This window comes from Babesia bigemina (genome assembly GCF_000981445.1).
Source record: "Babesia bigemina genome assembly Bbig001, chromosome : III".
NCBI classification, from domain to species: Eukaryota; Apicomplexa; class Aconoidasida; order Piroplasmida; family Babesiidae; genus Babesia; species Babesia bigemina.
The window spans coordinates 1,334,701-1,358,625 of NC_027218.1; the positions used below are offsets into that span (position 1 = coordinate 1,334,701).

General features: G+C 47.7%; 8 protein-coding genes across 8 annotated transcripts; 2 read left to right on the top strand and 6 right to left on the bottom strand.

Moving 5' to 3' along the window:
* Positions 1–415: 415 nt before the first annotated feature.
* Positions 416–1,122, bottom strand: BBBOND_0305320 (hypothetical protein; the record flags this gene model as incomplete). The annotated part of the gene is made up of 2 exons (XM_012913361.1): positions 416–904; positions 958–1,122. The coding sequence occupies 2 exons, from the start codon at positions 1,120–1,122 to the stop codon at positions 416–418; spliced, it is 654 nt and encodes a 217-aa protein (XP_012768815.1).
* A 1,206-nt stretch (positions 1,123–2,328) lies between these two features.
* Positions 2,329–2,934, bottom strand: BBBOND_0305330 (hypothetical protein; the record flags this gene model as incomplete). The annotated part of the gene is made up of 1 exon (XM_012913362.1): positions 2,329–2,934. One exon carries the CDS (start codon positions 2,932–2,934, stop codon positions 2,329–2,331), a length of 606 nt encoding a protein of 201 aa, XP_012768816.1.
* Positions 2,935–3,723: 789 nt separating this feature from the next.
* BBBOND_0305340 (hypothetical protein) lies at positions 3,724–5,418 on the bottom strand (the record flags this gene model as incomplete). Its single annotated transcript, XM_012913363.1, has 1 exon — positions 3,724–5,418. One exon carries the CDS (start codon positions 5,416–5,418, stop codon positions 3,724–3,726), a length of 1,695 nt encoding a protein of 564 aa, XP_012768817.1.
* A 346-nt stretch (positions 5,419–5,764) lies between these two features.
* BBBOND_0305350 (hypothetical protein, conserved) lies at positions 5,765–10,194 on the bottom strand (the record flags this gene model as incomplete). The annotated part of the gene is made up of 3 exons (XM_012913364.1): positions 5,765–6,448; positions 6,485–6,541; positions 6,580–10,194. The coding sequence occupies 3 exons, from the start codon at positions 10,192–10,194 to the stop codon at positions 5,765–5,767; spliced, it is 4,356 nt and encodes a 1,451-aa protein (XP_012768818.1).
* A 778-nt stretch (positions 10,195–10,972) lies between these two features.
* BBBOND_0305360 (ADP RIBOSYLATION FACTOR-RELATED, putative) lies at positions 10,973–11,840 on the bottom strand (the record flags this gene model as incomplete). The annotated part of the gene is made up of 3 exons (XM_012913365.1): positions 10,973–11,126; positions 11,162–11,465; positions 11,681–11,840. The coding sequence occupies 3 exons, from the start codon at positions 11,838–11,840 to the stop codon at positions 10,973–10,975; spliced, it is 618 nt and encodes a 205-aa protein (XP_012768819.1).
* Positions 11,841–12,958: 1,118 nt separating this feature from the next.
* On the top strand, positions 12,959–14,710 carry BBBOND_0305370 (transporter, major facilitator family, putative; the record flags this gene model as incomplete). The annotated part of the gene is made up of 1 exon (XM_012913366.1): positions 12,959–14,710. One exon carries the CDS (start codon positions 12,959–12,961, stop codon positions 14,708–14,710), a length of 1,752 nt encoding a protein of 583 aa, XP_012768820.1.
* A 1,241-nt stretch (positions 14,711–15,951) lies between these two features.
* Positions 15,952–21,795, top strand: BBBOND_0305380 (hypothetical protein; the record flags this gene model as incomplete). The annotated part of the gene is made up of 1 exon (XM_012913367.1): positions 15,952–21,795. The coding sequence occupies one exon, from the start codon at positions 15,952–15,954 to the stop codon at positions 21,793–21,795; it is 5,844 nt and encodes a 1,947-aa protein (XP_012768821.1).
* A 1,165-nt stretch (positions 21,796–22,960) lies between these two features.
* BBBOND_0305390 (hypothetical protein) lies at positions 22,961–23,915 on the bottom strand (the record flags this gene model as incomplete). Its single annotated transcript, XM_012913368.1, has 4 exons — positions 22,961–23,169; positions 23,272–23,306; positions 23,409–23,522; positions 23,872–23,915. 4 exons carry the CDS (start codon positions 23,913–23,915, stop codon positions 22,961–22,963), a joined length of 402 nt encoding a protein of 133 aa, XP_012768822.1.
* Positions 23,916–23,925: the final 10 nt, after the last annotated feature.

Genomic DNA, 23,925 nt, shown 5'->3' on the forward strand with positions numbered 1-23,925 from the left:
TGCTACGCAATGAATGTAGCCGGAGCAGTGATGTGATGGCCAGTGGACGGCGTAGTTAGGTGGCATTAATATGAACAGCTCAAATGATAAGTATATCAAATGCGTATTTCAGCTCACATAGGCATTCGTTAGCGCAAGAATGTAGTGGCAGATGAAGGTATCTACAAGGTGGATTGACCAGATATAGGTGGAGTTGACTGCTCAACTGGTACCCGTTCACCTGCATGCCACGGACAGGACACCAGCCACATGCGTTACTTTGGCATCGCCTTTGTTGTGATATCTTCATAGTCGTGATGTGACTGACCCTGCTTTAGACGGCGGTCACCTTGCTGCTAACGTAGCGTCGGTGGGAGACCATCAGTGTCCTTGGCTGAGGTACGCGGTTCATGCCTGTGCTGGTTGATGTGACGGGCTACGCCTTGCATAGGTGCGTGTTGATGAGTGTTTGGTGAGTGCTTGCTTGAGTGATTGATATGTTCGCAGGTTGAGGGAACTGGGAGCGGCAGTGTACGTGTTGCAGTAGGTGAGTGCGTTGCTTGAGTGATTGACATGTCTGCAGGTTGAGGGGACTGGGAGCGGCAGTGTACGTGTTGCAGTAGGTGAGTGCGTTGCTTGAGTGATTGATATGTTCGCAGTTTGAGGGGACTGGGAGGGGGAGTGGTACGTGTTGCAGTTGGTGAGTGCGTTGCTCAGGTGATTGATATGGTTGCAGGTTGAGTGGACTGGGAGGAGAGCGGGAAGATGAGCGGAAAACTATGCTCCGATTGTAGTAGAAGTTGTTATCTTCCAATTTCTTGTAATTGCTGCCCCTGGTGTTGTACAAAATGTAGTAGTAGCGACAGGTGCAGTATATGTTCGCAACTCTACCAAGTGCGCATTGGTAACAAAACATGCCATCCTTCTGGATGTGGTGCCGGAAATTATAGATGTACTAGCACCACCTGTCAATGTAACTGTTGTCTTCAGAAACGCCGTTCCTCCGGAGACTCCTCTCACACCAGTGCTCAGCGTTCCACGAATGACATTGCCTCCACTGGCCTCACCGTTCCCATCATCATCGTCCCCGTCCTCATCCTCGTCATTATTTTCATATTGATTTACGTCCTGTGCCTTATGCATCGTAAACACACAGACGATGGTGCTTGCAATAAGGAGTTTGAGCACGGATGCATAACTTGCGCCTTAGGCAACGCCTATCCCTCTACCCTAGTATAGCCTCACCTAACCGGCAAGTTTTTAGTTGATGAAGATTTGATGAGATGGCGTCGTGCTGGTTGATCTATTGGGATTGGTGGCTTCATGTGAATAGAAAAGTGGAACTTGTCCGCTGATAATCCAGGCCGTCATCCGATGGGTGATAGGCCCTCTATTAGGTTAGCAAGCGGCATGTGAGTGAGACATTGCTGTATACCGACGTGATCGGTGGCAGCGTTGTGGTGATCGGAAACAACAAAGAAGCGACTTAGGTCACTTGGCCACATATCAGAGTAACCATGGTGGAACAAAGCAGATGTTTGACAGACTTGGCGCCTTGAGTGGATAGTACATTGTTAGTTGCTCTATTGCTAAATCACAATCAAGATGTCTTATGAATGCATGCGGGAGGGTTTGTTAATGGCGTGTCAGCGTTGTGAGGTATGGATTTACGGCTGCCCCAGCACAAGGGGGATGGCATGGTAGGGGTGGGGGGTATAGGCATTGTGAATCGTCAGTTGGTTGAGGGTGTTTGAAAGTTAAGGTTCGTTGTTCATCGTTGCGCAGTTTAATCGTCAAGTGCTCTGAATTAAGATGGCTGGTGAAGAATACTGGGGCCCAGTTATTGGTGGCCTTATTGCATTCCCTGCCCTCGTTGTCTTGGTCCTTTATATTTGCGGTAAAGTCCATAACATGAGTCTTGGTGAGACCTTCGGCCGACTGCGTGACGCATTCCGTGATTCAAAGCCTTCACTCCAGTAATACCATGGCCTTAGTCAGGTCAGATAGCGACCTTGTTGACATGTAACATCTGGTGTCAATCTGATGACTTCCAATATCTAACATGATCGTAATGCATGTGGTCACTTGCAGCACGTTTAATTGAAGGTGGCCGAACAATGTAGCTATCGCAGCGTCATACATTCGTCGGACACCATGACAGTGCAGACATACTGTGCTATATCTAATCGCTACTGTAAACATTAATTTGGTCAGGTGCTAGGTCACCTCACTGCTCATGTGTTTGGTTATAAACGCAATCACTACCTTGTCTAGAACATTAGATGTCAGTTGCCAGTTAGGTGATCAGTGGGATTTTGATTACGATGTTTGCGCTAACAATCGCTGAGTTTAGCTGTAAAACGCGATGCAGAACGGTACTTTGCGGACGAGGAAATCGCGGATGTTGCGGCCCACCGGGAAGCGGAAGATGCACAGGTCGAGCAGGATGATGGCGACGATTATGGCAACGATGACGGCGGCGATGGCTTGGGGAGAGGTGGAGGGATCTGGGGAGACAGTGATGGAATGACCGTCACCATCGGAACCGAGATCACCGGACCGAGCAGCGGTAACGGGGAGAACAGCGGGCTGCTGTTCACCGGTGGAAGGCAGGGAATGCTCTCGACTGCTGGAAGACTCGGAAGCAGAGGCAGAGGAAGGCTGTAGAGGGGGGAGGACGGGGTTTTTACAGCTGTCAGGCTGCTCTGTACATTTCTTAACACAACAGTCACATTTGCAGTCTTTCTCCTTGCCTTCACATTGTTTCTTACATCTCGAAAGTTCGCATTCGTACTTTTTACCTCTGTTTTTGATGCGCACCATGTAATGTGCCTTACATCCATTGCAACCGCTGCTACTCTTACATTTTTCACAACACCAGGTACAACAGTAACACCCGATACCCATTCGACATCCCATACCACATATACACTTCATCCAATCCATCCCCGTCATCTTCCCCTCCCAGTCCCGTCAACCTGCAAACATATCAATCACTTAAGCAACGCACTCATCAACCACTCATGAACACGCACCTCAGCAGCGACACTGGCCGTCTCCCATCTGGGCCCCAACGAACCATACAACCGCCATCCACCGCACCGCCAGTCACATCACATCTATTCAGATATCAGAACAGAAATACAGCTAAGTCAACGCATGTTGAAAGTATCATGGACTTGGCATGCATGTCAACCGGTACCAGTGTAGCAGTCAGCTCCATCCATCACAGACCGTACAACGTTGGCAGTGCCTAAGACTGCTGTAACATTTCTGTCATAATGGTAGTCCGTGTAAGCAACTGTACGTGATTATTACGTTTCTCATCTCTGCCGTTGCCATCAATGCTACCTAACCGCGGCGGTCACTGGTTATCATGCCACAGAGTCGGCGATGCTCATCACCTAACTCCTCATCAGAACACTAACATGTCAGTGACCAATCTAACAGGCGACCTACAATATTACACAGTACAGCAATTGTCATCTGCCTATGTTAGTGGCCAATCAACCGGCTTCACATAGCACTGGCTATGTAGGATGGCCTAGGCATGTCTCACAGATAACTCACAACTAAACAACCCAAACTGAATCATCTATTAAGTGTTATACATAAGCCAGGTTATGCCTGTAATTAGCCACCTTTTTCACACCACGGTGCCGTAGATGCTGCGGTAGCACAACTCTTCACTACTACTCCCCACCCCATTGTTATCTAAAAATGACTACGTTAATGCGATAATTACTATTTTAAGTTGAGTAGCTCGTCGGGATCGTCTTCGAAGTAATCGACGTCTTTGTATAGTGATAGCATTTTTCTGCTCGGTATGAGTAGCGCCTTAACATCGATGATGTGCGACGCCTTGGTGCGTATAAGGTGTGATCGGATGTAGAGGACGTCCATGCGGTAGAGGAAAGTGTGGAGTATGTACAGCGCCACAAGAGACCACAGTGCAATGAGAAAGTAGAGGAACGGCATCCGGATGTGCCATGTGATTTGGTCGATTTGCCGGAACAACTCGGTGAAGTGGTCGGATTGCAGCGCCTTTTTGAGTTGGGCGTTGAGGTCTCCGCAGCGAATGGCACGATTATCGGTGACCAAGAGATTTGCGTTGCGATACGTGAATCCGTAGCGGTAGAGTGTAGGCAGCAGTCCGGCGCACTGGACGGTGGACAGGCAGTGACAAGTGTCCTTCCCACCGTGGGTTCCGGGTTGGCAAGGGCATGTGGCGCAGCCGGAGGCCGTGCAGTCGATGTTGCCCAGCGCGTGGAGTACGTTGTAGAGCAACTCCCAGAACTGCCATGCCAGGTGTAGTATCCACGTGATGTATAGCCCGGCGTGCTTCTGCGGGTAGGTGTGGCGGGCGTGGAGTCCTAGGGGTTGGAGGTAAGGAGCGCATCCACGGGGTGACTTGCAAGTGGAGTCGTTGAAGAGGCTCGAAAGAGCACCGTGACTTTCGTGGTCATGACCGGCGAGCGACACAATGGCACTGGTGAGTTTCGGATTCTGGTAGCTGCCGTGGAGCTGTGTCCACAGTGGGAAGAGGCCGTCGATGCCGTCGCTGTTGAGATGCGATATGAGATCGGAGGCATCGGTGTACGTGCCGCCACGGTGCTTAAGATGGTCATGACTGTCCCACTTCCGTAGCAGCTGAGCATACAATGCAAACACGTCGGCGAGTGAAGAGGGTGCAGCGGGACATAGAAAAAACAGGGTCCGATAGAGCACGAACAGGCATGAGTCGGCGTCACGGCACATATCTCCGAGGCGCCTGGCGAGATCCCAGCCGGTGCCACTTATGGAGGCAGCAAATCCAAGGTCCCAGAAGCCGAGCGGAGTGAGACACTGCTGGCCGAGTTGGTTGGAGGTGCAGTTGGCACATTCTATGACCATGTCAGCAATGGTGAGGGTATGCGGCAGTAGTCCATTGCATCGGTCGGAGAGGAACGACTGGAGAGGCGATGTAGGAGGGCAGCCGTGACTGGTGGTAGAGGAAGTGGTTGTTGTAGTTGCACCACTAGTGGTAGTAGTGGACTCCGTGTCAAATATATGACACTGCCAGTGGTGTGACTGCACCTGCCGGCCGTACGCGCACTCCCGCCACCCCTTGACCCGGGCGGTGCTGCGGCAGCACTGGGAGTACAGGAAGTAGAGCACTTTACAAAGGCGGCACACCATCTCGCATAGCATATCAAGCAGTGCGTCAGGGTCAGCTGGGTAGCGGAGCCTGGCGCGGTTGTTGGAGAAGTCCACCGAATACGGATAGGCGGCCAGGTCGAAGCCGTGGCCGTTGCCCTGGATGGCGGTTAGTAGGGCGGTGGAATGTGAACATGTTTCCCTTATGGTGAACGGCAAGCCTTCAATGCACTTAGCCATGATCGCATCCTCCTTGTTGGGGATATCGCCGTCGTGGCATCTGCGGTCTCTCGCATTCCTCATCTTCGTTAACACGATGCTATACCGCTTGGATGTGCTGCGCATACGATCACACTTTATACGCTCCAAGGCTTCACACCGCATCGACGTCATGGCCTTACTCACTAAAGGCCGGAAGATGCTTTCACTTTACAAGGACGTCGGCTACTTCGACGAAGACCCTATTGGTGGAATCGGAATCTAACAGTAATTGGCGCATATATGTAATACATTTCACATATTTGATGCGATTTTGTAATATATCTACTGGCCATGCGTGCCCATGGAGGTGAATTGGCGATGATGTTTTCTGGAAATACATACACTCTTTTTGCGCAAATGGGTTCTATCACGGCGATGTGAAATATAATTAATATTTAATGTCACTGTCTTTGTAGTATTGTGTACCTATCGCACCTATAGAAGTGTTAGCAGGAGTTGTGGCACTGCCCGCCTTCTGTGGCATTACTCCTGCCAACTTAAACAGCTCGATATCGGCCTGCGCATACTCATATCCCGAATCAGTCATCTGCTGGATAATGTACTTAAGCCTTTCAGATAGATGGCGCGGCAACTGTACACCGGATTTAGGCTTGATTTTGCCAGAATACGGTGGTGGGTCCCTGATGCTCTGCTGCATGACATATTTCAATTCCCCGCTAGGGTAATATGCCTTCGACCCATGCATCTTGTATGGCGCAAATAGATTGTTGAAAAGTCGAAGCCGTTCACCTGGCGTGCCTTTTCCCACAGGTCTCTTCCATCCACGGAAGTCCACTTCGTAGTCCAGTTTTTCTCCAACCATGTCCATCGCCAGTCTGTCCATGTCGCGTTCTGGAATATCGTGGAATTTCAGGTAGAGGAACCATCGCAGCAACTTCGTGGGGTCGATCTTAATAGACAGAGCTAGTTCCATGATATCGCATAAGGTATCGGGTGACGTGTACGGCATCACCTCCACAATATCGCACATGCGACGTATCAACAAGTCACCCACGTCGGATAAAGATGTGTACTTGGCTGCTTTGAGAGCAAGAAGGGTTTCCTTTATGTCCTGCAACGTTTTAACTAACTAGACTGTTATACCCACCTTTACAGATAAAGTGTGTTTAAAAAACTTCAACAGATCAAGGAAAATCTTCCACACCTGCAAAGCACATTTGAACGCTGTATAGGTGAACTTACATTGTCTATGCGTACACCGCATGTGGCCGATACTCGAAGAACATGTGCCATCTCCCTCAAAGGATAGTCCAAGCGCTCGGCATTAAGAGCCTGCAATTGTAAATGTGCGTAGTCACAAACAGCCTCGCACATTTGGCTGAAGAGTTCCTGTCGCTGGTTCTTTGAGAGAACACTTGAGAAATCACTCAGCAGGTCCACCGTTCTCCGAAGTATCTGCCAGCTTGGCTGCCTGTTTTCAACAAAACGGTTCATCATGGCAGCGATGAAAGCACTGTCTGGTTCAATCCTTGGTTCGGCTCCTTCAGGTCCTGTGTTGGTCGCATCACGATAAATTTCCATGGCCTCTAACCACGCCTCATCACTTATCATAGCTCGTGCGTCCCTGAGAGCAGATAATGCTTTACCAATAAGCACTCTCTCTTTATCGGTCTTATGAGAGCATGTTTGTAACACGGCTAGGGCCCCCACAGAGCTTAACTCGAAATCTTGTAGAACGGATTCCATATCAAACGTATCCACCACATGTTTATACTCCTTTATTAGGTCGCACCAGCTTAGGCAGCTTAGCAAGGACCAGATATGTTGCACAACTCGACCTCTAATTCCACGCACGTTTAGGGCGTGTTTTAATTGATGCGCACGCTTATCTTGCCGACGGTGTACCGCAGCCATCTCTTCGTCAACTGCCTGCCGGAGGTATTCCCAGTACTGAGGTCCCACCACTAACCCCACGCCATTATCATCATTAGACGTTACATTGACGTCACACGGTCCTTGGGGATTGCTTGTAGATGCACTTGATTTGGCGCATTCCAACTGTGTACCTGGGTCACCGTTATCACCTTCCTTACGTGGTGCATTTTGCGATAAGTAGCCCTCTGCACAAGCAAAACCACTCTCCGGTTCATGTAAAGCTGAGGTTACCATGATGTCCTTGTTGCCCTTAAAATCTGGCACCTTGAGTTGCATGATGTCGCGTTTGTATAACTGCATAAATGCAACCATAAAATCGCGGGTAAGAGCACCGGGATACCTGGCCAAGAGGTTCAGACATTGTGCCCCTGTATCGAAATCCATGCACTTCGGGTGGTCAACATCAACAGCACATTTCACCAGATCTGCTGCCATATGGTGCTGCACATGTTGCGCTACCGCTTTGACAAACTTCAGAAAAACCGATTTGGGCAGTTTGTGAACATTGGCTAAGTTGACGGCAATAGGGATGAGGTACTTTGGGCGCATTTGCGCCATTTTTGCCGTTGTTAACACAATTATCTCATCCACAATGGTTTCAATACCGTCACGGACGTTCCAAAAGGCCAATGTGGCGGATAGAGTCGCCAAATAAGCGTCATCTACTTTGCAAAGTTGCGCGTCAATGCCTGGCACTTCAATATCCGCTATTCGCAGTTTTAACCGCGTAATCTCAAGTTCCAGTGAGCGTTCTATTGAAGTGAGTATTGCCTTCACACGCTGTTCCTGAAACAAATCCGCAGCCGGCGTTAGCAAGAGTTGCTTCGCCTTCAAAAGAGCGACCATAGCGTTTATTGCATTGACTCTATACGTTTCGGGAGATTTATCCGGCGTCAATGTCAGGGGGTAAACTGGGTCTGGTGGCGGCTTTGGGAACCCTTCCCACCCAGGGAATATGATGCCGAACAACCGGTCATGCGCGTCGGGGATCTCAGGCTCCGGTTTGGGCTCCTCTCTATCAAACGGGTCGAAGTACCTGAGTACGTCGTACAGGTATTCAGCTTTTTCGAACACTTGCATCATCTGATGGTCTTCAGGCAGCATGAGAAAATGGTGCAAGTAGTCTTGTAAAAAGTTCGGAGGGAGTTGGACGTTATGATTAGTTTGTTCGTTATTGGTTGTTGCAGTCAACTCCGTCGCTACACCCTCTACGTTTGTTTGTCTGCCGTCCATTTGCATGATGTCTCCCTGGCTGGGAATGTTGTCCGTCGTATCACCCGTCGATTCCCGGCTCAACAGAGGGTCAGTAGAGTTGTCTTCCGCTCCAACGCCAGTGTTAGCTGAAGAATCAAATTTGACCTTCAAATCAACTGTATTGAGTTTATAATTGACTTCAATAGGTTCTTTTAGTTGCAACCCAGATTTAATCCGTGTCATCCGTCTGTATTCGTCCCACGGGTTGTAGGGGTTTAATGAGAGCAGTAATTCCAGCTGCCTCTGCCGTTCACTTCTCAGGAAATCGGTGTCAACCAATTTGTATTCCCCATCTATAGTGGCGGTGAACGTTGTTGCGGCAACCCTTGGCAGCGCTTGTATATCATCATTGCCAACGTTATGCCCATCAGTCGCTGTAGCGCTCTCTTCACGTATATCGTTTTCAGACTTGATTTCCACATTCGTATCACTCAGTGATCCTATACTCCTGCATTCAACCGATTCTGTGGTGGTAGTTGTCGAATCTGTGGTCGTGTTGTCAATCGCTTCTGGCAAGGAATTGATACACGTTTCCGCGTTCACACTTTCGATGTGTCCAATCTCCTTTTCTAGCCTTTTGTGTCTGATCTCCTCAAGCTGTTTCTCTATTTCATCCATATCTTTAAGGAGCGAGTTTGAGATTATTAGTTCTTCCAAAGTATGGTTCCTTTCCTCTACCTCGCCACAGGTGGTACTCGGCCTTTTCAAATATTGGGTCTGATGAAGCGACGTACGCCCCCACGCCTTGTACACGTTCGGATCGCTGTAGGTTTCGTCAGGTGTGCCTGTTATAGGGTATCTGTATCCGCATGCCTCTTCCCGCTTGAGTTGCCTTAGACATTTGTCGACGACGTCACTTGCCGTCAGTTGCTTGCTGCGCCTTGCAGCCCGGATCTTATCGTCGTAACCCGATTTAATGATTTCCATGTAGCGGTGCCACTTGTAAGGGAGGTCAGGATGGTCCTCAATTTCATATTGCAACCCGTCTATTGCTTCAAGGAAATCATCCACAGTCATGCCGTCTGCGTCCTCAGCATATTGAACTTCGGCTGATTGCTGAACGTCCTTTAGCCTTCTTTTGAGGAACCTATAAACATCGCGATCGCCTTTTTTGTCGGATCGCCCCCATGACTCCATGGTTGTGTATAGGTCTTCGTATTGTTCTACTTCCTCGCCGATCGATGTGCCCTCCTTCCGCACGTAAGCAACACTCTCACCGTCCTCATCGCCATTGACATCGTTTTGGTTGTCTGAAGGGTCTTTGCTTGCGAGATCATCAGATATACGATCCACATGTGCCACACCGAACCGTTTTCCCGTCACATCCTCACGAATTTTGGATTCCCCCTCCAAACCGGCACGCCTAATACCCTTCGCTATTTTTCCATCCTTTGCGTTGCTACGAATGGTTGCGGGTGTCTTCATCGAGCCTCTGTATGACTTTATTATAGGGGGTATGAAGTTGTCATCCTCTAACAATTCATGTCGGTTGCTGGAGTGCAGTTTACCTTTTTGGCCACCCAGTACATTTCCTTCCATATTGTCATCCATGGCATGCACGCCATCGGAGTCATTATAGCTGCCCCTACCATCATCTTCAAAATCATTGTCACCGTTCTCCCCTTGGATTTCACAGTCGCTGGATGTCGGCGTATAACTTGCAGCCATATTCGAAGGTGCCCGTCTTCCTCGTTGTATTCGATGTGCCTTTGGCTTTCTTCCGTATAATCCGTCTGCATTCATTCCAATCATTGGCACAAACGCAGGGTTGCAGGTGACGCTTTGCAGTCCAGCTCTATTTCGTGCCAAATCACCAGGAAACCAAGCACTGTATCCACACATATGAGAACACAGATAGCTCCTATTAGCTCCATCTTTAACCCCAGATGTCACATGAGCGGAATAACGGTGTCTAAGGTTAATCCCGATCCGAGAGTTGTTTAGAGCGTCCACGATACGGAACTGTGTCAACGTTATCGCCTGCAACAGACATATTATGGCACACAGCCCTCTTAAGCGCCATATATGGCGCATTGTGCCGCTAATAACCGCTCAACATTTTCACAGCGCCAGGACAATGCATGGAATCCACGTCATATTTAGCCTTCCACGCAATTGGGGCGGTAGGCTACCAACCTAAGCGCAATGAAGCCAGCAAATATACACATAAATTGCGATATGCGCGTTTATGGGCGCCAAAGAGGGTCAGCAAAGGGATTGCTGCCGCACTCAGCCGGAGCTGCGAATGTGCACCGCCAACTCCCTCCCGTTCTTATGAATCTAGCGTCAAACTACATGTATTTTACACTTTGTTCGTTCTGCAATGTGGCAAAGGGGTTACAGCTCTCCCTGTGCATGTTACAGTGTGTGGGAGCGGCGCCTAGTGTGTCGCGCCGTTGGAGTGCGATACCCGGGAGCATCGGACGGCGTTGATGCTGCTGTATAGTTACATGGTATCTGCGAAGATGTGTGGTTGGTAACTGTTCTGCTCACCCTTGCGGCTGACGTAAATCCCGTTTTGGAGGTGGAACTTGCTGCACAGCCAATCAAGCGCCTCGCGAATCCCCTCGCCGGTGGCAGCCGAGCACGCGTAAATGCGCCTGCGCAGTATAATAATCCATCTAAGTTCACCTACACATGGCGGTCTCTGATCTGGTCGAGGTTCAGCGCATCGTGCGCCTCTTCGAGGAACACGAAGGAGTGCTTGTCGCACTTGTTTAGCAGAATCAGCAAATTGGGAGTGCCAGTGGTTTCTTGCAGTTGTGTGAACAGGTAGTCGCGAGCTGCGGCCAACTTGTCAGGGTCCGATCCGTCAACGACGCATACGAGCGCTCTGGCAACATCGGTTGCATTGGCAACTTCCTTTTGTGCAGTGTGCTCGGATACCCATAGTAGCATCCTGACTTTGCGGTGCGTGATCCATTGCATGTCTACTTCAACTGCATAATTGTGAGAAGGCGTGTCTAAAAGCGGAAAGAGCGCCGCTGATCTCACAGCAACGCCATGAACTAGTCGGCATGAGACGCGCCTGTTTTCAAAACACATGTAAAAAACAACGAGTCCAAAGTCATGTAATTACAATCAACTGCCATTTCCTCAAAAGGATTCGAATACATAAGACAGTTGGGATAGTTAGACACAGGGTGGAACATACCATCATCTCGCTTAGCATCCAAAACAGGTACACCGTACTTGAGGAATCTCACGATAGAATGCTTGCCGGAGCCCGCAAGTCCAAATACGTGTAGCTGCAGCGTAGGGTACGATTGAGGTGATACGCTTAGAGGACGGCGGCACGAAAGTGAGCCTCCCATGTTGCAGCCGCGTTAGGTGTATGATCGCGATGAGATTTACCTTAAACACTCAGCGATCTGCGTGTTATTATCGTTGAGATCTATTTAGTTTACTTTTGTCATATGGTGCAGCGCGACGCGCCATTCGGGATCGTTGTACTCCTACCGGCAGCTCGTGACCGCGGTGGCCACGCACACCTGGATACCGGGCGACGCCCATGAGTACGCCTAGATACTTTTGATTGTCTGACGTAAAATATTGGCGCGGATTCGTGCTCGGTCTCGTTGTTTGTTGTATGTTATAACGTCGCCACTGCAGCATGCGCTACACACACCTCCCCGCGATAACACCTGTCTGCGAGTCGTTGTCGTTGTGATACTGATTTTTTGAATGTGCAATTTCAGTGGCCATGCGGAGACGTCATTCAAATTCGCGATTTTTCGATGTTTAGTGTGTGACTTGGACATGCATGATGTCGCATCGAATTAATTTGGAATCTTGCCGCAAATGGCAATACCATCTTTACGTAGCTAGCATGCTGTTATAAAATTGTAATTACACATGTCGTGTTACAAAATAAGTGTGTCATCGCGGGATCGAGTTAGCCGATTCGTATCGATAAAAACTGAGTTGTAGGAACCATAACGATTCGCTACATTTAGACATGCGTTTGTAAATAAGCGTGATAGCTCCACCTTTGCACACCCACGACCGTTTCGACTTCCATTTCCAGCTCTTGCGAGACATGCGAATCATTAAGGGAGTCAAAAGATGTCATCGGCTATATTTAAAGCTACACATTTCGGCACACTATTAATATAGGGGTTTCAATCGTCAGTTGGTATAGAACATCATCACATCTGTACGCCTCTGCAAGGTACTTGCCACCCTACAGATTCACCGTCGGGGATCAGTTTGGATTATTTCACGAGTCCTGCCACTAAAAATTGTAGGTCAGCATTTGGGTTAGTTAAAAAATTTGTCTGTGAGAAGCGGAGGGCACGGTTTCGTACCCGCTTTTTGGTAGCCTAGGCGCCGCCACTCGGCGGTAGCTGTCGTTTATTAGACATGCGATAGCTCGGTTTCTACGCATTCGACTAGCTTCCGACATCTTCATGTATTAGGTGTGTATTGGGAGATGTCGGACGAAAATCCTGCCGGGCCGCCGGAGCATCATTCGGATAATGATGAAACCAAGGCCTCGGCAGTGGTCGAGATGCAGTCTATTGAGCCAGGTAACGCTAATGATGAGATACAGGGTGACAAGTCTAAGGTTGAGGGGCTAGTAAATCGTAGAATATGCTACATTTTCGCTCTCATGGCGGTTCTGGAGTGCTTCGTGAACTATGACCTAGGCGCTATGTCGGTCATGGTGCCGCTGATCCAGAGTCAGTATGCATTCTCCACAACTGATCTTGGCATCATGGGAGCACTGCCGTTCTTAGGGTTGATCGTGTTGAGCCCGATTATTGGAACTGTTTTCACGTTCTTCAAGGCGAGGACGATCATAGCATTGGGGCTAGTCATGAACGTTTCGTCGCTTCTCGTCTTTGCGTTGGCTTACAACAAGGTCATGTTCTACCTTTCTCGGTTTCTTGTGGGCGCAACCCAGTCCTTCTTCGTTATTTACGCCCCGGTGTGGGTCGGATGTTTTGCGCCCGATGCCCGCAAGAACCTTTGGATGGCCATACTGCAAGGGTCGATTGTTGGGGGCTTCATGCTCGGCTATGCCTTCACTGCCATACTCAAAGACGCCAGTGATGATGGGTGGCGAATCAGCATCGGATCGCAGATGGGCGTTTTGTCGGTTCTTGTTTACCTGTTCATGTGGACTCCCAGCCAGTACATCAACCTGCCGTCGATGGAAACCCCCAAGAAGGAAGCTGATGAGACTCCAGTTGAGGCAGATAGCGAGGGGAGCGTGGTAGTTATGTCGAACATGGCTGCTCTCCGAAGCCGAGCTGAGCGGAGTCCGAGTTCGCCGAGGAGCATCGACGACAGCACTGTTTTACACAACCGCGGATACTCCTGCGAGCCAGTTACTAAACGCCCAAGCATTCTTCCCGGAGACACGCTGCAGATGTTGCCGTCCAGAAATAGCTGCATCGGTAGAATCAACACTGATATCATGAAGCGTCCGAGCATTATCAGCGCAACCTGCCATCTGCCGTGCAGGTCCAATGAATCCATGGTATCTGGAGCGCCACAAGATCCCGAAAATGGGGAGTCATACACCTTGTGGTCGAGTTGCAAGATAATATTGTCGAACCCATACTTCTGCTTCTCCACGATGACCGTCTCCGCCTTGTTCTACGTAGTCACTGCCATCCAGTACTGGACCACCAAGGTTGCAATAGCGTTGTACGAAGTGCCGGAATCGTTACTCTACACTCTATTTGTGGCAACATCGACGACGGCGCCAGTGATGGGCGTCATTGCGGGTTCGTGGATTATCGATGTACTCAGTGCACGATACCCGAGCAAACCGATCATCATCGACCTCGTTCTCGTATCGTGGACGTTGGTGACTCTGTTGTGCGCACTTTCGGTGACGTTGTGGCACAGCTTCTACAATCTGGTTGGCTGCATCTGGGTCATCTTATTTTTCGGCGGTGGTCTTCTCCCGCCCATCACTTTGATCACCATCAACACCATCTCAGAGCCCCTGAGGCCCATGGCGTCAAGCATATGCATGTGCCTCTATCACATTTTCGGCTACATAGGCGGAACTTTGCTTCCCGGCGTCATAATGGACCTAACAGAGACGGACCGATCCGCCATTTTCGCGACCTACTTCCCCGTTATTTTGGGCACCTTAGGTGCGATGGGGAACGCCTTGGCGCGTTACTATGAATACAAACGCGCTCCAGCAGCGGAATCTAATGTTTAACGAGTATAATTCGCAGCGTACAACACGGATATAACATCCTTGTCTATGTGGTTCCCCTGTACTTAATTATTATTATGTTCTGTTGATTATTATTGTTGTTGTGGTTTCTCATCCTATAGTGAGTTATGTGGCTGCCTTCAGGTTGGGACGATTTTCATGCTTATTAAAGGTTGCCTGTCACATTGTTGATATAAGTTGAGTGCTCAACGCCGGTCCATTGCCGATCGTCACTGGTGCCATCCATGCGGGGATCCATCCAGTTTGGGCTTGAGGGTCAGTCACAGAGCCAGCCTTATCTTGGTTTCATGTACCTCATCATATAACCTATAACCATGAAACTATTCTGCTAGATGAAAGCTCTCCGCTTCATACCCTCAACCACGTCTCTGCATCTCCTCTTCTTTTATGCCCCGTCTACACCAGGTTGCCTTCGTTGACAGCCCCGTTCACCACGGTTGTGAAGGCGTTCTCTATACTATCTACGATGTTTTCTTCTGGTATAGTATGCTCTCAGCCCTCATGAGACTCCTGAGTTTGGCATGGCACTTCTCATTACTACAATCCTCCACCTGCCCCTTACTGCTATTCACTCATACCATCGCCTTTCATCTAGATATATCTTGACTGTGCTTCACAGTTACATCAGTAATCCTTCAAATTGAGGTCACATCCTCATCCATCACGCATCGAGGATTCCACTAGTTGTGAGAGGTGCGGAGGGGTGAAACGCCATTGCCCTTTCCGCATCACGATTGCAGCATGCTTGTATTCGTGTAGTCGCCACCCAGTTAGTCGAGTCACATTTAGGAAGACCGTTTTAGTATTATGTTAAAACCGTGCAGTGGCAGTGGGGCAGACCAGTTATTGCAAAGGAGTGGGAGAGAAACAGATGCGAATATTAATGAACCGTCCTATAGGTTTCAACTATTGCAATGAGCCTTTGAACATTGGAATGTATGTTGGTGGTCTGACGTCACCTCCGAAGTGGATTGTAATTTCAAGCTGTCTGGGTGCTGGCGGTTGTAATGAGGTGAGCTAGGCGGATGCTAGTTTTGTAGTGAATTTCAAATGCGCCCTCATAACTGTAGTCGTTTAAGTAATGTAGTCTAGAGTACTGAGGGGAGAGTTTGTCGGCCGTCCAGTGCTTATCGCAGTTTTGCGGCAGGGTAGAGGATCTGCAACATCGAAGTGGTATTGGGTTCCGTGAAGTCGTGTATATGGTAGTCCCATGAAATTTAAGGATGGCACCGCAATTTAAGAAGCTCACTGACTGCCCGGAAAACCTCCGTGAGTCCATCGACTGGCTCATACAGGTGAGGCATGGGAATGGTATGGATGGTATTGGTGAGTTGGCCAAAGCTTTGCAAAAGCTGATTGGGGAGGCTATTGAAAAAGCGTATACTACTAATATTGATGCGCTTCTTAAGCTTCTTGATTCTGCCAAGTCTTACAACTGTTGCAAGGATAAAGTGGCTGAAATTGGGAAACTTAAGGACTCCGAAAAAATTGAAGATGAGAGTTTAAAGAAACTCTTACAGTGTGTTGAAGATCATAAAACGTCCTGTTACAATCACCTGGACCATTCCCAGCAGAAATCATACGATGAGATTGAGTCCAAGTTGGATCAACTTAAAAATCATAAAGAGAGTCTTGAAGGATTGACGGATGAAAGTCAATGTAAAGTGTTACTTACTAATTTATGTGATGGCCTCGAGACCTTCCTAGGTTACGACTCAAAATCCAAAGGCTACACTGGCCAGGGGATTGTGTACTCCGACCTTGACAGGCTGTGTGACGGGGTGATGGGATTTTTGCTTGGTGTGCTTAAAGAGGTACATGAAAATAACAACTTATCACCTTATAAAACAACATTAAATGAAGCAGTAACTAAATTAAAAGAACAGCGATATAATGGTAAAAAAGGTTTGGTGGCTGTGATTGACCCGGTCAAGCAGGGGATTGCGGGGTGGTTGGGGGAGGTGGAAAAAAGAAATAATGATGTAACGAAATATATCAATTTTTTACAAAATGACGCAATTAACGCTGCTACTGGTATCGAAAAATGGAAAAATCAAGCATTTGATGAAGCCTCCAAAAAACATGGTGAGTTGCACAATTGGATCAAATCCATCAAGGCGCTATCCAACCAACCGTATTATGCCATTCATGCGCTCGAATACGTCGATAAAAATCTCAAAAACGATTTACTTCCGCATATCACTTTACTTAATAACGCCATTGATACTTTCAAGCAGAATACGGTTGAAGATTATAATGGACTCAACGCGGTGGCAAGCGATGCAAAATTTCAAATTAATGCTCTTGAAAACATGGTTAAACAAGTTGCTGTAGAACAGCAGCAGATTTGTAGGAAGAAGCTGGAAGATGCGTTTCTCGAAAAAATTCAGTCGCCGATTGAAAAACTGAATGAGAAGCTGAAGGGTCTTAATGGTGAATTAAAGACGTGGATAGATAAGGCCCATTTGTTAGTGAGCAAAGCAACCGCACAATGTGAAAGGATAGTAAGGGAGGTTCAAGATCAAGGCCATGGAAAACAAAAATCCGCGAATCGTACAGCCGTGGAGACAGCGGCGGAAACATTAAGGGACAGAGCGAATGTGCTCTACAAGGCGGCGAATAACGTAACGAAAAACATTGACAGCTGGGTTAGGGCGGCACAGAGCCAATTGCAGCAGTTGGAAGATGCTGTAATGTGGGATTTAAATGGCGTTAAAGATAACCTGTTGGCAGGGTTTGGGAAGTATTTGACGGGTTACGTTGGCAAAATTCAACAGGAGGTAAAGAAGATTACGGACTATAAGACAGGTTTACAAAAAATCGAACATGCGGTGAAGGCCTATGCTACGGACTTCAAGAGTGAAGAGGGTTTTGGGACAAAAGTGAAGATGTGGGTTGAGGAGATTATTGAAGACAGTGCTTACGTCAAGGAGAAGCTTAAGGCTTATGCTGGCAGTAAGGTCCATCAAGGTAGGTTCAGGCAGCCACAATATACAGCGTCGCAGCCAGATATAGCAATTTCCAAGTTTTACCAGGATATTGCAGAGGTTTTCAAGACCATGCTAAGAGCAGAAATCCGTGATGCAGCTTTAATGGTACAACAGATGATCGACTCTGATGGCGGACCTGCAGAAAAAATCGAAGATAATATCGTAGCTATTCATACTGGTTGTGAGCAATTCGCAAGTGGCATTGAAGCAGCCATTGAAAAGAAAGCATCTGGTATTATGAATCCAATGTCTGCAGGTTTTTATACGTTTGCTAAGGATATAGCTAGGGAAATTGAGAAAGTTGTTTTGGAAAACCCTGCACGACCTGATTCTCTACAACTTGAAGATTCTCTTGAAAACGCAGTCCGCTATACTCTTGCCAAACTCATTGCCTCTGCTAGGCAAAAAGCTGCTGACCTTGGATGGCTCACCGGCGAGGACAACAACCAAGCCAACATCGGTAAAGTGGACGTCTCTCTCGATGTGGCTACAAAGCTTAATGAGGCTCTCAGAACGGCGACTGATCCCGATTCCTCAACTGGCAAATCCTACGTCGAGGATAAAAAGGCTCTCGCCGATTACTCTGTAATCCAGGACATATCTCAGGAGCTGGAAAGAGAGTTACCATTAGCAATTGTAGATGGCAGTTCTACGAATAAAGTCCAATTAACTAAGTTTACATCGTCGTTCACCAATGCTCGGCCTGATGGCGCCAACGAAACCAAGAAAAAATTACTCACAGAGAAAATCAAAGAAATAGAAACAAAGGTGCTACAGAAGCAACATTTGGGGCAAGTTATGAGCACCACGACTAACGGTGCTACGGATGATAAATTCTACAGTGATACCTTCCAAAAATTGTGCGAAGTCGTAGAAAATAAACTAAAAACTCTGTGCAAAGCTGTTGCCGATTTGGTTACGAATAAGGGAGATGAGAACACTATCACTCCAGATGACAAACGTGGCCTACAAAACCTCATGGCTGACATGAAATCCATGCTTGATGAGAAATATTTAGATGGTAAATTTTATAAACTTCCAAACAGACTCAGACAGATACAGAAACGTCTCAACGGCATAATAGGCACCGAGGATGATTATGATAACAGTGAAACCCTTGTCGGCATACTCGATGCCTGTGGGAAATTTTGCGGCCAAACGATCAATGAGATAGTGAAAGATAGCATCACCCAAATCAAGACTACCGTGAAAGTAGAAGTCGCGTCCAAAATCGCGAGCATCCAAAGATCGGCTCTCGCCAATTTCGCAAAGTCCAAGGAGGCCGAGCTTCACAATCTGCAAGAGCTGATCAAGGATAAAAATAGGGTGATTGCAAAAATAATTAGAGACGATTTGGAAAGCGAATTGAAGGGTATGATGAAGAAAATGAATGCGCAAAAAGGTACGCTTGATACAATCCACGGTCTTGCAACACCTTCGCCAGGTACACCTGTTAAGGACAACGCTCAAAAATTCCGACAAATCTCAACTAATTTCAAATCGTATTACAATACAATTCACGAGCATATTGAAGACCAACTTATCCCAAAGCCGAAGTCCAGTCCACCCCCACCTCCCATTTCCGGTGGCGGTTACAGAGCACGTCCGGCAGCACCTATCCCTCAACCTAAAGGGAATCCACCAGGCCGAGTCGGAATGTCTGCCAAAACTGCGCCAACAGGCCAGCAGCCTCCACAAACCACCAAGAATCTCATTGCAGAATACATTGAGAGACTTAAAGTGCATTCCGACAGACTTTTCGGCACGCTCTCCGCTGGTTACTTTAGTAGATCCTTCGCAACAAAACTGGAAAATCTAAAAGAGTTCCTCAGCTCCATGCGCTTTTCAAATTTTGCAGGTATTGGCAGTCCATTATTCGACATCCTTAGGTTTGGCATTCAGTCTCTCACAACCGAACTTGGGAAGGCGTATATATCGGTGTGTGATACTCAGGCGTACAATTTCCAATGGAATGTTGATAAAAATTCGGAGAACTGCGCCAAGGTTTTCGTTACCATACTCGGAATGATTTTCGAAGATTTGAGTACGTTAAAAACAGAATGTGACAGACGTTTCTCCATAAGTACAATAAGCCTATCTTCGGATCTTGGAGGTTTGTTTAAGCGCTACGGTTACGTCGTAGCCAAGGACTCCAAATCACAAGACGGTGAGCTGAGGCGTAGTGACGAGATGAATGGTACGGCAGTTCGAGGGAGAATCGTCGGCGATTATCCACGTGTTTTTAATTCCTCTGCTGATACTAGACATGCCATCAACAGTCTCTTCGATTGCTTAGAAACGTATAATCAGGTATGTCACCTGTCCACTTTCTATGCATGGAGGCAGCCATGCTCCGTGTACGAGATGCTTGTTTGGTTGGCCGGTTTGCCTTACAACAACGTATATGCCGTGTTACTATCTGACGGTTTAACTAACGTTCTGACGAAGCCGAAGAGGAAACCGATAGAGACGGGTGAGGATGACTTCGAAGTGGAGTTCGACGACCTGAAAGCCTACTACGCCGATACCTATCCTAATCGGGTAACACATGGCGACATTATTGCAGCGTTGGGCCATGTCTGCTCAACGTCATATGACGTGTTGGCCACTATTGCTGGTCACGGTGACGAATTCACAACGTACGCAGCTGACTTCTGTACGAACTCACTTAATCTAAAATACCCTGCGTCAGGGGAGGAATGCTTGCATAACATCGTTGATATCCTACGTAGAATGTTACCGCAGCTCCAATATCTGTTCAGCCGATGCAAACTAAGTGCTATGCACGGTGGATGGTCGCAATGCCTTTACGGCAAGGACGTCACGACAACCAAATGGCCATGTAACAACCACTCATCCGACAAACCTAGCACTAAAGCAAATTGCCAACCAACGTCGCCACTAATGAGCTACATAACTGACTCACTTCCCGGTCACCAGCCTCACCAATTGAGTTCCATTGGATGCAAGTATGACTGCGCCAACTGTCCGTCCGTGTCCAGAAAAGGTATGCCTTGCCTAACTCCACTTGGATTCAGAGGTTTCTCTGGGTCCACGCGCAAAGGTGAGGATATATGTGAAATTTTGGAAAAACTCTTCTCAAACTTCTATTTGTCGTCTCTATTCTGTATAGTTCCCAAAACGCCGGCATCATTGCCCGAACACTACGGTTTCGTATTATCGTTGGTTGAGGGTTGGCACAGTACCAAAACGTCACGCAAAGGCCTCATTATGGAGTCCATTGAAACATCAATCGGGAAACAATCGATTGGACTATATGACGACACGAGCAAGCTGACAAATGCGCTTGCAAATGCGTATGGAAGCAGCCAGACTATTCATCAAGATAAAAACCACCTAGGTCCACTTGTTGACTTGTCAAGTCTGTCGATGAATACCGTATGCCAGAAGAAAGATGCGAAACTTCAATGCGCACCTTACCTTACATCACTGTGCGTAGATGCGTATATTTACTCAACCCAAAAGCAATCCAACACCTACCTGTCCTGGGCCATCTACCTCCCATGGACATTCTGGGATCTGCTCAACAATCTCTACAACGCTTTCTGCTCAATTAACTGCCAGGACTGGGCATGTCGTGAATGTCTTCGTGGTGATAAGTGCAAAAAGGGAGGGCATGGTGTTGTTGATGAAGATAAGCCAAATAACAAATGCCAATGCCCTTCCATCGTCGACTGCAAAGGCGTCGCACCAACGCTCTACCAGTATGGTTTCGTCTTTGGTGAAGCGTCGACGCTGAATGACAAGGCATCGCCGAAGACGTGTTCCGATTTCTGTAGCCAGTTGAAGAATGTTCTCAATTCAGAATATTTCAAGAAGCTGTTCAGAGAATGTGACAACTTCCTATATTATATCCGGTTCCCCTTCATGACATTAACCCTCGCCCTCTGGCTCCTCTCCTTGTTGTACCTTTTCCACATCATGATCATCCGCCTCGACCTGCTCCACATCAAATCGCATCTTCACTCACCCTCATCACACCGCATCACCGCTCAATCACTACTCGCAGCCGCACGTGTCGGCAAACTTGCCAAGCTCACCTACCTGCAACCTTGATAGGCCATCTCACCACCACCCACCTAACCCACTACTTAGCAACCCACCGCCTAATCAAACACTCACCCAAATATATTACCTAATACCTAGTCAGCAATTGGTAGCCAGTGTACTTCATGTATTGATAGGTTCGTGGTTTGGGATGTAGAGTTGTAAGCTACGGGTGAAATGTGCCCACGCCCTCCCATGGCATTAGTGGGCAGCGATGTTGGGTGATGGGCCACTAATGGAGGCTGCTGAAGAGTGTTGTGATATGTGAAAGTGCGTCGTATGTAACGTGATTCTTTGGCGTGATAGCCATTATGTGCGTCGCTAGGCAATGAACGTTGCCGGGGCTCTCCTACGTGATGGCCAATGGAAGGCGTGGTTAGGTGGAATTTATGGGAACAGCGTAAATGAGAAGCATGTTAACTTAGGAATATAGCTCATACGGGCACTCATTATAGGACAAAAGTAACACCAGTCATATGCACTGGTAACGTGCAGTATGTGACGGATGGAGTTGACTGCGCAACCGGTACCGGTTAATCTGCATGCCACGGCCAGGATGGTATCAACATGCTTTATCTTGGTTGTACTTCAGTTGTGATAGCTCCATATGAGTTATTTAACCGGCGGTGCGCTGGATGGCGATCATCCGGTTGGCCGTGTATCACTGATGGGATACGGCATAGTGGTGTCACCTGTGGGTGCCTAGGCTACGCATTGTATGCCCTTGCAGGCTTATCGTGGTGGATATGTAAAAAGATGGTGGTGCAGGAGTGCCCTTGTGGCAATGGTTGTGATACATCTACTTGTAAGTGCTGTATCGTGTGTTGTGATAGATGTAATGGTGACAGTACTTGCTCACAATGTTTGGGGAGGATACGTGAGTCCATGGTGAGTTTGCCATGTAGGCCTGAGTACTGTCAGAAAGCATGTAAGAAAAAAGATGGACGTTGCCACTGTGGTTGTTGTGAAAACGATGATACACACGTTGCCGCAGGTGTCACCGTTCCCGTAATCATTGCCATAATCTTCATCTTCATCCTCCTGTTCGATTTATGCATCTTTCGCATTCGAGCCTTCCAATACGTCCGCGAATATATCGTAAGCAAATTACCGTTTTGTATCGCATTTTACAATTAACTCCAAGACTTTTTGTTATCGCACTTAGCTGATGGCGTCAGACATTAATGGCCAAACGCTTGTCTAATGACGTATTGTAAAATGTCTCAAGGTTGTGCATCCACAGGCAGTCAGTGAAAAGTTCATGCATTATGTCGACAACGCATTTAATAATAATCGGCAAATTGAACGGAGTCAACCAATGCGGCCTTTTTATGTCTACCTCCACCACCTCTACAGGCCACCAATCCCCTCCCAATTTCCCACCTGAAATGTAATTGGGTCACATAACCTAGTAACATATATGTAGCCATTATTCACAAGTCCGATATAATTTAATCACAGTTTAACATTTTAGTCTTTCGTTACCATACCTGGCGGCAATCCCTTGTTCACTTACTGACCTGTATAAGTCTGTAAAAGGCCAACAAATTAAACCCTAAAGTACCTCATCAATCCACTGTTTCGTTAAGCTCTGAATCCTATTTCGCCAGGATCACGTCCACCTCTTGAATTCCCAGTCCCTGTAACTCTGTCGTATTGTTCGCTTGTCTACCATGCCTTGCAACCCTCTTTCCAAATCGATTTCAATAGCTCCCTTTGAACCTGAAATATGATCTCTGCAGGCTGTTTATTCATCATTTGCATGCCAATCAAAAACCATTTGCATAGCGCCCAGGAGGCTATTGAGTGCAAATCTCACCCTCCACTGGGGTTTGGTTGACTGACATAGCAGGAGAGGTTTTGTGTAAACATAGCGCTTCCTGTAATCACCATTCTACTTTTCGGATGGCGAATTATTAGCCGACTTAGTGTTGTCGTTGATGTCATTGGTGAAACGAAAAACGTGTGTTACCGATGGCAGATGGTAGTGGAAACTAGTTTGAGCATTGTGGCTCAATATCAACTAAGGCCTGTACGAATGTTCGTTAACTGCCGTATGAACAAACAACGTCACGATAGTCTCACTCCATCATTTCGGACCCATTGTCGTTAGATGTTTGCAGGAACATGGTGTCGTGG